Here is a 14,016-nt window from a genome sequence, read left to right on the forward strand (position 1 = left end):
CTTATTTTTGCCATAAAATAGTAAAATATTTCTGAATAAAGCTTTTTTTTTTTTTTTTTTTCAATCTCAGAAAAAAAAGGAATATGCCTCTCATAATAAAAGGCAGTATATAGCATCCTCTTTTCCCTTTTTTAAAAATACAAACTCAGACAGGAACATGACTAGTATTTACTCCATTCTATCCTGGGAATGGAAAAGGGTGTTATTGATATACAGGTGACAATAACTTTTAAAAACTTGGATTTTATTATTATTATTATTATTTTTAACTCAGATGACAATTACCATACTGCATTCACAGATAAGAATTTATGCAAGTTACAGTAGCTAAAATTTTGAAGATAATTCATTAACAAAGTCATACACTAAGTACTACTTAATGCTATAGGCTACAGAGACACAGCAAACTCAAATGGAATAAATTCAAACACAAGGTAATTACTATTTGCTACTATTACTTAACTTATTAAAGATACTTTCAAAATACTAATAAAAAGAACTACTGCAAAGGCATTGGGATTATTATATATATTTTTTTTACCTGGTGGTAAAACTTCGAGGTAATTTCTTCTGACATTCAGTTCTTTTAAAGATTTCAGCTGGCCTATCTGCTGTGGCAAAGCTGTGATTTCATTACAGCTAACATCCTACAGCAACAGTAACAGAAATAATGAACTTTTGGCCCCGAAGTGTTAAACAATACTTACAGGAAATTGTAGCTAATGTGTTATTACCATTTTAACATTTTATTAACCTGAAAACTCGCAACCTTCCATGCTCCTGCCTTTCCAGTGCAAAACTAGATGAATGAGAAAAATCTTTATACGTTATTCAGAACTCAGAGTAAATATCTGTTTAGAGGAGTTAATTTTGAAAGTGAATTTAACTTCTGTAAAAATGATTACCTTAAAATGTCCTACCTTTTTGTTTCTAACTTTTGCTTATATCAATAACTTACTACCATGATTATATAACCAAAAGTGTTCGGATGAAGTGTAAAATTGCTACTGTATGCCTCTGATTTTATTTATATATTTTTTTTAAGGTTCTTGTTCTTCTAGATAGACTATTTAAGCAAAATTAAAGAAAACAGCAATAACCTTCTGTAATGATGTTCAGGAAAGACATATACTCAATTACCACATCGAATAGGAGGACATAATAAAATAGGACAGCTCTTACTTGGTATTATACTGATATTCAGCATTTTCTTGTAAAAGCTACTACTCCCTTAAGAACCTAGACAGACTCTAAGCATGTCACAGATAAATTCAGGGGGTTTAACAATCTGGATGAAGTGGCAACCCAGTTATTTCAGCTTTCCTAAAGGAATAACCGCTGTAAAGTTGAGTTGAGCCCAAAGTATTGACTATTGCTAAACAACTGAGCATTATTTCAAGGGAGTTTCTACACATTAGCACTACTCTAATATTATACTTTAACGCTACTGAAAACATGAAACTGCTACAAATGTGTACTAAAAAAACCCCACAATTTCTTGGATTAAGTCAGTCTAAAACAAGAGAGATTTCACATATTAGCTACCACTTATTTCACATATTAGCTACACTGCCAAACTGTCTACATTCCATGTGAAATCAAAACGACACTGAAACCTCTCCTTATGTGCCTGTAACCTGTAAATGTGAGCCATGTCCCAGTTCTGCTTCCATTTCTGCATTAAAAAGGGAAACAGAGCTTCCTAGGTGGACAGCTAAGTGAGGCAATGCCGAATTTTCCTGAACAGGTTAGGCTCTTTGCTCCTTCTCTTGACTGTTTCAGATGATGGATTTATACAGTACCTGGGAGCTCTTCAACTACACAATTTTTAAGTCAGATTTTGAGCCATCTCTTTGAAGACAGCTGCTTTAATGCTAGTCATAAGCATGACATTAACTTTCTACCTGTAATCCTAAAAACTAGTTAAAAAAACAACAGTAGCAAAATCTGATCTGGCAATGCTGCTCTTTTTATCAGACATGTTTCTTCTCGTAACAGAATCTCAGTGCTGCCAAAACTTCCCTCCCTTGTCAAAACAGAGTCAGGAAATTATTTTAGCTTTTAGACAAGGAATTTAAAAATACCAGTTAATGAGTGCTTCTTTTGCCCAAATTGTCACAAAGTACGGCACTGTTAATTGCACTGTTCCCAGATCATTTATTTTTAAAGCTTTACTGTCCTGTTTTCAATTTACAGGCTTTAAATGAGTTTATAATTAGATACCTATTTTTTAGAGCAAAGAACTTAAATTTGAAGTCACCTTGTGGCAGAGAAACTCGAGATCAAGTACACTTCTGCACGTACATCAGAACAAGTCAAGGAAAGAGACAGTTTTAAACAAATTTCAAAAGAAATGTCTGGAAGCGTACCCAAGTCCTCTTATAATCTCTCAAAACATCCACAATGTGACTGATCTCTTATGACAGCATGTCAGTAGTCACAAGGGCTCTAGAGACAGTTGTAGCCTTGATCCTAATAACACTTCCATCCAACTTTTTTTGTACTACTTTGAATAGCTGTGGAAAACAAAGACCTATAACATTATTTCCAGTTATGCTTAGTAGACTTTATGAGTGTGTATGTGACAGAGACAGTGTTTATCTTAAACTTTCCAATTACTTTGGCAGTAATGGAAGCCGTGCTATCAAAGTCAAATGCCTCTGATTTTCAGGCTAATAACCCTTTAGAGCAACATGACATCCAGCAAATTGAAACTTCACTTCATGGACATCTGCAGGCAGTTGAAATGAAGTTCAAACACCTACTCAGGTCCTAGGGGCTAGCATTAGCTAAGGCCAGACTTCTTGCATGAATGCTGTTTTGTTCTCATTGGTTATTTCCTGCCATAACAACACAGACAATTTCTCAGAATTAAAAAAAATATGACTTCTTATTGAAATTTAACATTAGCTTCTGTGGCATGCAGCTCAATGGTGTGAAAACAAATCCAGAACTTAATTTCTCCTTTGTTTATAGTAAAGTTTAAACAATCATAAAATTCATAATAATATAAGTGGAAGAACACATACAGTAACCTAACTCCACTATAACAATATTAGCATATGGGATTTTATCCAAACCTTCTGAATCAAAGTAAACTTCCTCCTTGCACCCATTTTAAAATTTGGGGCTCCTGTTATTTCTAATAAGTATGTGGATTCTGCCAGAGCTTGTGAAATACGTCACACTGAATGTTAAAAATATGTTACACGGATCCTTTTAGAAAACAGAAGGCAGCACGTCCCACTTGGTCAGGCTGCTGGCCCAGGTTTGATGAACAGGGTAAAAGACCTAAATCACAGCTGATGGATTTAAAAGCTTCCAACATCAGAAAGGAGCATTCCAGAGATGGAGAAAGCTGTTCCCCTGAGAGTGCAGAAGGGCAATGCTGCCCAACAGGAAGGAGAGCAGAGCTTTACTGCACATCTTACAGCTTCAGGTGCTTCACAGAGCCATCCCTACCCAAGTACTTTCTTTGATGGAAAGTAAGTTTCAGAGCATCTTCATATCAATTTTGCAGTCATCCTCCTGACTGACAGTAGAGGTATGATCAGGTTATGCAGCTGTAAATAAGTTTCCCAAATTTTCTAAGTACTTTGACTATATCCTGGAGGGGAAATAATTCCTATGTTATTTTAATGTTTCTAAGACAACTCTCAGACTACATAGCAGAACCTAAGACTAAAATTTAAAAGAATACATAAAAATTTACTGCATGTAATACGTAAGTCATTCTATGTTATGATTGTGACATTTATCTATATATAAATGTGCAATAAAAAAAAGAAGAGAAGAAAGGAAGCAGAATTAGCTGGAAATATCTTACCTAATCTGCAGCAAACTATGTTTATGTCATTCTAGAGAGGCCACAGAGGTAAAATCCATTTCGAAAAGTTAGATAACAGCAATAAAAACATCCATTTGCTACATACACTCAGATTTTACTGCAAGTAGCCTGTGAAAAGCTGGAAAACACTGAAAATCTGAGGGCGCTCGCCAAAGTCGTAGTAACACAAGAACTGAATGCAACCAGTTGGTGTCTCCCACCACTCAGGATTGATCCCTTGGGCCAGGTCAGCACCAGAGCTGTGTATGTCCCAAAACAAACAAGAGCATGCCCTGCCAAAGGGCTGGCTGGCCGTGTCGCTTGGAAGCCACATGCTGTTCAGGCTGGCATTGCTCTCACACAGCTGAATGTTTCGTGCAACAACTGCAGCATGACTTAATCCTTTTTATTTTTGTCATCTTTTTCCTTATTAGCTCTTGAACAATGATCACCTTATTGTATAAATTGCATCATCTTACATATGCCAATACAGATACAGGCTCTCAATCCTACCACTATTTGCTGCATGGCGGTTTAGTCACTTCCAGCTAAGTAACACAACTTATTTCACTGAAAATACATGAAGTACTCATGGTAGCATCAACCTCAGTAACCAGGTCATCAGAGTAGATGCATGCCTACTTAAAAAAATATTGTTATTCATGTATTTTATTTCTTCTAATCACAAAGAGCTAGATTCAGACTTTCTTCAAGTTCTAACAATTCTATTCAGCCATCACATCCCCAAAATTAGGATACACTTTAGTGCTATTCAGCTTTAATTATATATAAAAGTGAAGCTATGATCTCTTACTGAACCAGTTTTAAGACACCACCTAACACGTTTTTGAAGGTAATTCAGTCAAAACCATTTCAGTCATTTAATTAAACCCATAACAAAAAGATATTTTAAACTACTTGATAAGTTATTAAAAAAACACCACCACAAACCTGGCAGTGTTTAGCTCAGGTACAACCCAGAAAATAAAATGTAATTGCTTCCCTCCCCTAAACCAATTTACTCTAAGTTCACTTACAATTAATAGTATAAGCCTGACACCACAAAGCACTGCACAAGACAAATACAAGAAAAGAAAAAGCCCTAAAGTTGCTGCTTCATATATGGGGAACCCATAGTGGCACTGGGGCCCCAAGCAAGGCCAGTTCAACTTCTGTAACAGAATTTAGAAATTATTTTTATAAAAATGTCAATATGATATACAAGCACTTTCAGATACCTAGAAGACCTGCAAAATAAATGCAACCAATGGAGATGATACGATAGCAGTTAGGAAAAAGTTCACACACCATTGTTTTATTCCACATAAATTGGCAGTATCAAACAGTAGTTTGCCAATTTTTATCTTAAAAGGTCAAGGTGAACAGAAACAACCAGAAGGCACAACACATGCCACAGGGAGTTCAGAGACTCAGGAAGGCTAACAATATACAAAAGAGGAAGGGGAGAAAGGGAAGCTTTCACAATTTCCACATACAAACTTTTAAAAACCATATGCAGTTACATAAAATTTAAGTTAAGGTACCAAATAATTTCTGCATTTTCTGATTCTTAGTTACTGGACAATATATTAGGGCTTAAATACTGCACTCAGAGACTGTAGTTGTTGGACAGCTTTGAAAAACAAGAGGAATATAATCATTTTGTTTAGACAGGTTTTCCAGGAAAACAAGGTTGCATGACAAAAATAGTGAAATAAAATGAAAACAGACTGATAAGATCAGTAACATTAGTAGAATGCAATGTGGTAAGCAGATAGCACTGCAAGAGAGAAAGGAAGCAGGAGGCGGGGTGGTATAAGAGGAGCAGAGAGCTTTGCAGAGACTGATGCCAAAAAGAGAAACTTGAGACAGCAAAACAAGGAGCCAGTGCACGTGGTGAGTACAACTGGCAAAGAAAAACTTAGAAGCTGAGTTTTAAATGAACAAGGGCAGTGGTGTTGCTCTGAAGGGTCCTGAAGACCATAAAGGAAACTTTTATTGTGTTACTACTCAATAGACTTGAGAGATTCAGAAGTTAATTTTTTAACTGGCATTATAGTATAAGGCATTTGTTCAAATATCTTTCCAAACAGAATTTTACTCTTTCTAGTTAAATACAAATAAAAATCAACAAAATCAGTAACATACCAGTTCCATTAACTGTTTTAGCTGACCTATCTCTTCTGGAAGGGAACCTAGCTTATTGTTACTTGCAATTAAGACTTTTAGAGGAAGACCACACAGGCAAGCTGGCAAAGAAGAAAGCTGATTTCGACTGCAACAAAACAAAGAAAGAAAAACAACCATTAAGAACACCAGTAATATTCTTACTCACATGAAGACAGAGTTATAAACTCCTTCATTTTGATGGGACATATTTAATGCAGATAAAATGAAAATTTTAGAATTGCAATCATTATGAAAACACAAAAAATATTTGAATTACTGACTAGAACAGTATTGCAGAATAGTATCACTCTGGAAAAAACATCTTATAACAGTTTAATAACATTGTAAAATGTTGCTACTCCCCCATCCCAGACATCTCAAACTTAGCAATGAAAATTTATCTTCTTACTCAGGAACCAAAACCTGGAGGAAAAAAAATGTGCATCCTTTTTGCTCCTCATCCATTTCCTGTGCATTCGTTAATGAATATAAGCCATAACATTATCCCCATCCCCCTCCTGAGTGAGGGAAGGCAGAGAGGCACCAATTCAATTTAATTCTATTTATAAAAACTGCCGTTACATGTCACTGTACTCTGATAACCTTACTCATCTTAAACTTTTCAGTGTATCAGGGACAAATTTGTTTCTAGTTTTGCTGGTGTGTATATTAAAGAACAGGAAAGATAAATGTCTTCTATATCTCAAAGAAAGTCCATGTAAGTGTTAAAAAGTGTAAGCAAAAAGTCCTTTGATTTAACCCATAAGTCACATTCTTGAAAAATATTTTCCTTTATCATTTGAAATATAATGAAGGGTAGACTGCATCAATCCTAAAAATGGTATCTGCTAACCTCAGAGGCCAACGTTTCAGATGATTACATCCTAAAGATGATTAAGTCACAAGCAAAAATAAGACTTTTGTAGGGTGGTATCCACTACATTTTTCATCACCACTGCTTTGGAACACACAAGAACATTCTCTAACAAGGAGAACATAGGATCTAATCTCTGTGAGAAAGTATTAGTTACCATGCCATATATTTCTCACCTTAAAGTAAAGCCAACAAAAGAGGATCAGCCCCAAACCTTTCAGCCAGAGGTTCTCCTGAACAAATGAGAGCTGTCTTCCAGCACATCCAGACAGTCTTTCTTTCCCTCCTTTTTCTTAAAGCAATTGCTTATGTGGCAATTATAGTCTGCTGCTACACTTTTTTTTGGACACAATCCAAAAATCTATCTTGATTTAAGCTTTTATACCATTTCTCAAGACCACCAGCATAAACATTTAGACTGTAAGATTCCAAGAAAGCAGATCCTTCAAGTGACTAGACAAATGTCAGAGAATTTCTTAGTTTTCAACGTTTTCTAAACACTCAAACTTCTCAGTGGGCTAACCCATTCATTCTTGTTACTAACACTTCTACTGTAATATGAGGTTTGAACATATGCTTCAAGACCCTTTGTTTCCAAGATTTCCAGAGGTTTCCAAGGTTTCAAGAGGATTTATTTATTTGGTAAGCAGAGAATAAGATGATTCTTGTTGGAAATACAACTTAAGATATAGTATCATATTATCTCAGGTAAATAAGGTAAATTCAGCAAAAAAAAAAAATTAGAACCGTCAACGGCTGACTTTCTTTCAAGACTCGTATTGAACCATTTTATCTCCAAATCTTACTTTTTTCTAAAATTGATACAACATTTATAAACGACTCTCCAACATGAACCATTTCAGACTTTATTTCTGAAAATAAAAAATAGTATTTTCATGAAGAGGAATCACAAGGGAAAGTAAATTTTGGTAGAAAACTTTCCAGAGATTTAGGCTCTCATTCTAATTGCAATTACTCAAGAAGCTTGAACTTAAAATGACAAATGCTGCAGGATTATAAACATTAACTTGTGATTTGTGAGTCAACTGCTAGAAGAAACTTGATTATGCTCAACAGAATGACATTAACTACCACGTTCCCTAGAAAATTTGACTGTTCTAATAGAATGTAACTTCTTTATGGGTATCAACCTGTTAGAAAACAATGAAGAGTAAAGCAGTGCCCTGTTCACAACCATTTTAGCTAGCTTCTGCATGACTGCTAAGACTCCAAAGAACAAATATGCATTACTGATCTGTGAAAATAGATTACAAGTGTTACTGCTGCACAATGTGCCATACAAGGTGATGGGACAAGAGACAGTAGAGATTACATTCTCCAGCCTCTCTTAAAGCTATGTTAATATAAAAAGAAAGACAACATCCTTATTTCAGAAATGTGGAACTAAACACAGATTGAAGCCTTGTTTCATCCATGAAGGCTGTACAAGAAATGGAATTAATGTATTTTAATGCTCAAGCCTTTCCTCTGTCCAAAATCTTTGAGTTCCCCAGAATCCTAGGCAGACTATCAGATCTGCGAAACACGTAACTCAAGAAAATAATATATGCATCGCCTTCTTCTGTCTTTTCTGCAGAAGTCCGAATGCCTTAGCCAGAAGGTATTGTTCTAACACTTATTTTACTACTTATTTTTACTTATTTTAGGAAGCTTAAAATCTGAAAAGGTTACACTAAACAGCAGATTTGGCACCACAAGAAAATAAAATGTGAGTAGAAGTAAAAATTATTTTTAAGTTCTACTGAAGTCAAACTGAGAACATGCAGAATCTGCAAATGTATCTACCCAATAGATAAAGCACACAAAAATAACAAGGTTTTTTTACTTTTTAAGTTTTACACAGCTCAGAAGCAATCCACTGAGAGATAAGGAAAAGCACATAACCAGTGTATGTGTGTAATAAATTGTCGTATATGTTTAAAAGGAATTCTCTTAAATAACATAAATAGTAAAAATAGTTAAAAAACATAAATAGTATCCACCAAGGTCCCAAACCTATACACATCTCTTGGCATCACTTCCTAATTCTGTTTAACATACATATTCTCCTGGTACCACATAAAAATATTCATTTTAAATTCATCATGTTTTCTTGCCAAGAAGCAACATGGTTAGAAAGTCAAGGATATTGTTCTCTCTTCTACAGACTGCTTACTGTCAGCCTTCCTTATATATGGGAAGGCCGTGTCCAAAAGAAAACTATTTAAGGAGATTTTAAGCAGAGAGAAATTACCTAGTAAAACATGAAAATTTTCCATTTGTTTAAATTGTCTAATTTACTGCGATACACAATATCAATTCTAAGTATTCTGGATTTGTGGCACTTTACATAAATTCCATTAATACACTGAGTTAATTCACTCTAATTCCCATGTTTACCAAGATGACGTAAGCAAACTTGATTTCATCCAGTCTTAATTTTTTTTTTTTGTATCCAACTGTAATACCACTTCAAAATTACATGTGCCGTATTCTTTACATGTGTGCAAATACTCAGGACACATTATTATATTTCAGTTATTTAAATCAAAATTAGCGTTCCATGGTAGCCAAAACTGCAGTACAGTAGTAATTCACACAGGAGGGCTTGAGAAATATGCTCAGTGTTTACAAGACTGAAGACCAAGCCTTCATACCTTGGATTTAAAAGCACAAGAACCACTTCGCCCCCTTGTTCAACCTCATTCTCAAATACAAGATAGTAATATCTTCACTATTACAGTTTTTACATATCCAATTGCAATCAAACCTCCACATCTTGTCCCAGCTGAGAAAGTGCTGACACATCCTCTCACAAGAGGAAATACGCGTTCAACTGCATTTAAAGCAATAGAAATCCTCAATATGGATTAGCATCCACACACAGCTTTCCCAGAAAAGAGACAAAGATGCTTAATTTTTTGTCCCTTTTTCCTAAAAAAAGGCATTAATTATGTATCTTGCATAATAAGAGGATATAAGTAATAAAATCACAATTTTCCTCTCTATCCCCCATGAGGAAAATATTGATCCTCTGTCCCTCCATCTCTCTAACTACAAAAAAAAACACATACCAAACTTTATAAAATTTATCATCAGAAGGGAATGAAAAGAATCTGACCATGCTGATACGATTAGCATTCTCAATTTGCTAGAATAAGGGAAAGAAAAGGATTAATGTTACTCGGTCATTCCTTAAATAATTAGTTTTAGATTTTACATTGCCTTCATATGGAACTATATCTACAGGCAATGAATTTTTGCATTACTGCTTGCAATAAAATGAAAAATGCAGTCAATTGTTCCAGGAACACAAAGTGCATACAAACAAGTCTTTACACATTTGCAAATAAACAGAGAGTATGGTAAACTTAAACTTACCTCAAATTTAAGTAAGTTAGCATTTGTAAATTCACTATTGCATCTGGTATAACTTTAATACAATTGTGGTATAGATTTAGTGTTTCCAGTGACACAAAATGGCACAACTCCGTAGGAACCTCCGTTAATCTGTTCTTGGATAGATCTATAAAGAGAGAAAGAGAAGATACTTTTTTGAACCATCAGAAATATAACTTTGAACAAACTGTAATTATTAAAAAAAAAAAGTGAATAAATGTAATCCTACAGTCAGACAGCAAGTTAAGCCAGTGCTTTATTATACAAAATAAAACTAATCTTAACTTTTAAAATCAAGAAAATGGAACAGACTGTATAAAAAGCAAAAATTCAATTAAAAGTTATTCAGTCTAATAAAAAATAATTACTTGCAGGCCTCAATACACTGAAAAAATACTTGAATCCACAACCAAGTGAAGCTCATATAACATATCTCAAGACCAATACAGATAGTTATGTGCAAATGATAGCATTTAGATCAAAGCAAAAAAACAACTGTATCTCTAGTTTCTTTTTAAAGGAGTTTGGGAGGTGTTTGAGGGAAAGGATTCGAGGAAAATGCAACTTGATGATTTCACATCTTTGCTGCTGCTGGTTAAGCCTTCTCCCTGATCCTCCAATACTTATTTGAAGCTGACTGTTGTAGACTGTAAGATGGGAAAACCAACCAAAGTTCAGTGGATATATTTCCAGAGTGCCAATGATCTGACCTCTCCCTATAGGATCACGAAGCAGTTTTGCTTTTGTGAAAAAATTGTCAAAAACCTGAAGATCTTAACTTTCTTTGCCATGTCAGGCTCAGCTTGCTGCATAGAGGCATGGCTTGAGCTCAAAAGCATCACCAGTAGGAAGGTTTTATCATTTTTGGTTTTGTTCCTGTCTCCTACGATGCAAGCTGAACTTCAGTACTCTCAATTCCCCTTGTCAGCCTCCACCTTGCTCCATTTCATTGCTGCCACCACAAAGCTGGTCTCTATTCCAAACCCGACCAGGATGACAGCAATGGCCAAGGAGGGAACTAAGGGAGTGCAGCCCTGCTGACTCAGATGTGGCAACGTGGTTGAATTGGGCACCTCAGCCAAAATTATTCACCTTGAGATTCCACATTTCAACTTGAAAAAAACCCTTCCCCTTTTTTTAAAGGAGCTTTTCTGCGGTGACATCCCCGTATCACCACTCTCATTTCCTCACGCAGTGGGGAAGGGGCAGGAAGGTTGGGAAGAGGGAACCGAAACTCAGCCCTAGGCCTCTCCGTGGGCCTGGGCGGCAGGTGGAGAGTGACCCCTGGGCCTTGATCTGCTCCTTCCAAAGTGACACACACACAAAGTTGGGTGAAAGCAGAGATGTTGCTACTCCCCACGCTGTTAGGACTGCAGGCTATCTATCACTTGGACCCCAACTTTAGGCCTGCTCTCGTTGACCTCCACACGGAGTAAAAGGGACCATGCCACCACACGCCACTTAGCTGTGGAAAATTCTAGTACCTCAGAGAAGCGGAACAGCAACGAAACCCATCCCGTGCCTCTAAGAGGCATCACAAGCACAGCAAAATCATTTATTGCTATTTTAATACTATCCTTTCTTTGATTGTTTTTATTGTTATCCTCAGTTCTCAAGGGCTTTAGCTCTGGTAATCTGAAGAAGGACAAAACAAAGAAGCCACAGATGATAACAGAAAATCCTCCCTGTTATCCTCAGGACAGCGGGTTATTGGACACAACATGTATACAAAAAAGGAATTCAATTAACTTCCAACAATGGAAGTCAATTATTTATTATTGTCTAGTTATCAAAGATTACGATCATTTCAACACTGTTATATCTACTGCTGCTTCCTAAATAACATTAAGAAGTTCAATCCATAGTAAAGCAGAAGAATCAAAACTGTACGTTTTATTTAATACAGTGTAACTTAAAAAGCAGAGTTTTGCTAACAGAATTAATTTTATTTTTATTTAAGATGTATCAAATACCATATTTGACCGTCTCTGAGAAATGGGGTACAGGAATGGAATCGGTATGATACCATCATTTTTTAAATGATTTTTTTTTTTTGGCCAAAAAACAGACTTTCCTGATCAAATGGATGAAGGGTTAAAAAAAAATCACAAAATGAATGTAAACCTCAAAACATGATGCAGCTGTGAAGAAAGCCTAGCAGCTTTCAGATGTCCCTAAAAAATCTGTAATGAAAAGTGCATGCCTTAAAAACTCAAGTCTGCATATCAGCTTCATACTGTACCTCGTATGTGCAAACATGTACAGAAACCTCTGAAAGTTACGTAATTACTTTGATATTATTTATACCAAGGTATAAAAAGTTACGTAAATTACTTGATATTATTTATACCAAGGTACTTTTGTCTCTTATTACTGCATCTTACAATTAACCTATGTGTACACTTCAGGTATACTCTGATATTTAAGTTCTAGAATAAAACATTTGTTCAATCATTAATTTGAAACATAGTGCCTTCGGGCAATTAAAAATAATAAAGTTACTGCAGGGACTAACTTTGCTACAGAAATAGAAAGGAATAGAGAGGTAGGGTTTGATAGAGTTTAGCCTTTTAACTGATTGATTATCGCCTTTAATACATAGGAGATCTAACAAAGAAACAAATTCATTATGGCAGAAACACCATTTTAGGGTTACTAAGGAACTATATATGGGCTTAACCCGAGGTGACTGTTTCCTGTAATTCTGTTGTGAAGCAGGCAGCACAAACACAGGCAAATATCCCGGTGGCAGGGAGGGCACCAGAGCAAGCTTTCTGTGTTTTAAATGGAATACACTATTCATTCATTATTTATGCCACAAAGGCATTTCAAACTGAATCTGGCTTCATCCCATTTTATACTGCCAAGAACAAGTTCGTTAAAACTCCAAAATAAAGAATGGAATGCAAAGTAAGCAAGCCAGCTTAGAAAAATATGATATGGAAGCCTGATCTTTTGAAGAATCAGCACAATTCTGGAGCAATGGCACTGTTTTTGTACAAGAGCATTACTACGCTGGAAGCTGGACAGGAGCTACCCAAAACAAGAGCTTCCTTAGCAGAGAGTGAACAACAAAAAGCAGAAATTTCCTACCAGCAGCAGGCTCTGAGCAGTGTTTGGCTACCTGGCATGGCACACTGCTGGGCAACGATGACTGATCCATCCTCAGGACAAACCTTTCCAATTCCTGCAGCTCCAAAAGCGCCTGCCACAATGAAATCCCACTGCTGCCTACCACTTTTGTGACAGCAGTCTACAAGCTGATTACCAACACCCCAAACAGCATTTAAACCAACCATACAGACAGAGCATACATACAGAGTATAAACCACACTGCCACTGCAAACCAAACTGCATTCACCAAGTGGCCAGGCTAACACTAGTTAACACAAGTATACTTGCCTTGGCAGGGAAGGCAAGTGCTCTATTATCACTGACCTCGTGCCCCTCAGAATCAAATAGTCAATGCTTTGTAGCAAGCAATTGCTTCCTTCTAGTTTTTTCCTCCACCTAAATGGTTGTCCCAAAGTCATATATATTTATGTTAGTGTTTTCACAACTAACAAAATGCCGTATACCTCTAACAGATGCCCTTCAACTTGCTGTTACTCAGCAGAGCAGCACACCTTGTCCCACTTCTTGTCTCTGTCTGGCAGAAAACATTGATGAATAATGTCCTGGACGTGCAGCCAGCAACTCCCACTGCCAGTGATGCCACACGCACAACAAAGTGGGAGCAGAGACCTCT

General features: G+C 36.1%; 1 protein-coding gene across 8 annotated transcripts in view; it reads right to left on the minus strand.

Moving 5' to 3' along the window:
* LRCH1 (leucine rich repeats and calponin homology domain containing 1) overlaps positions 1-14,016 on the minus strand; it is a 115,480-nt gene that overhangs the window by 49,338 nt on the left and 52,126 nt on the right. For all 8 annotated transcript variants that reach the window (XR_011093994.1, XR_011094003.1, XR_011093998.1 and 5 more), the window contains exons 2-4: positions 10,251-10,395; positions 5,975-6,101; positions 542-647 (exon numbers count right to left, since the gene is read on the minus strand). Coding sequence is in view for 2 of the 8 variants with exons in the window: in XM_068674731.1 (XP_068530832.1) it covers positions 542-647; positions 5,975-6,101; positions 10,251-10,395 (378 nt within the window). In the remaining 6 variants the exon portion in view is untranslated. The remainder of the gene's footprint in view (positions 1-541; positions 648-5,974; positions 6,102-10,250; positions 10,396-14,016) is intronic.

Source organism: Anas acuta, chromosome 1 (assembly GCF_963932015.1).
Source record: "Anas acuta chromosome 1, bAnaAcu1.1, whole genome shotgun sequence".
NCBI classification, from domain to species: domain Eukaryota; kingdom Metazoa; phylum Chordata; class Aves; order Anseriformes; family Anatidae; genus Anas; species Anas acuta.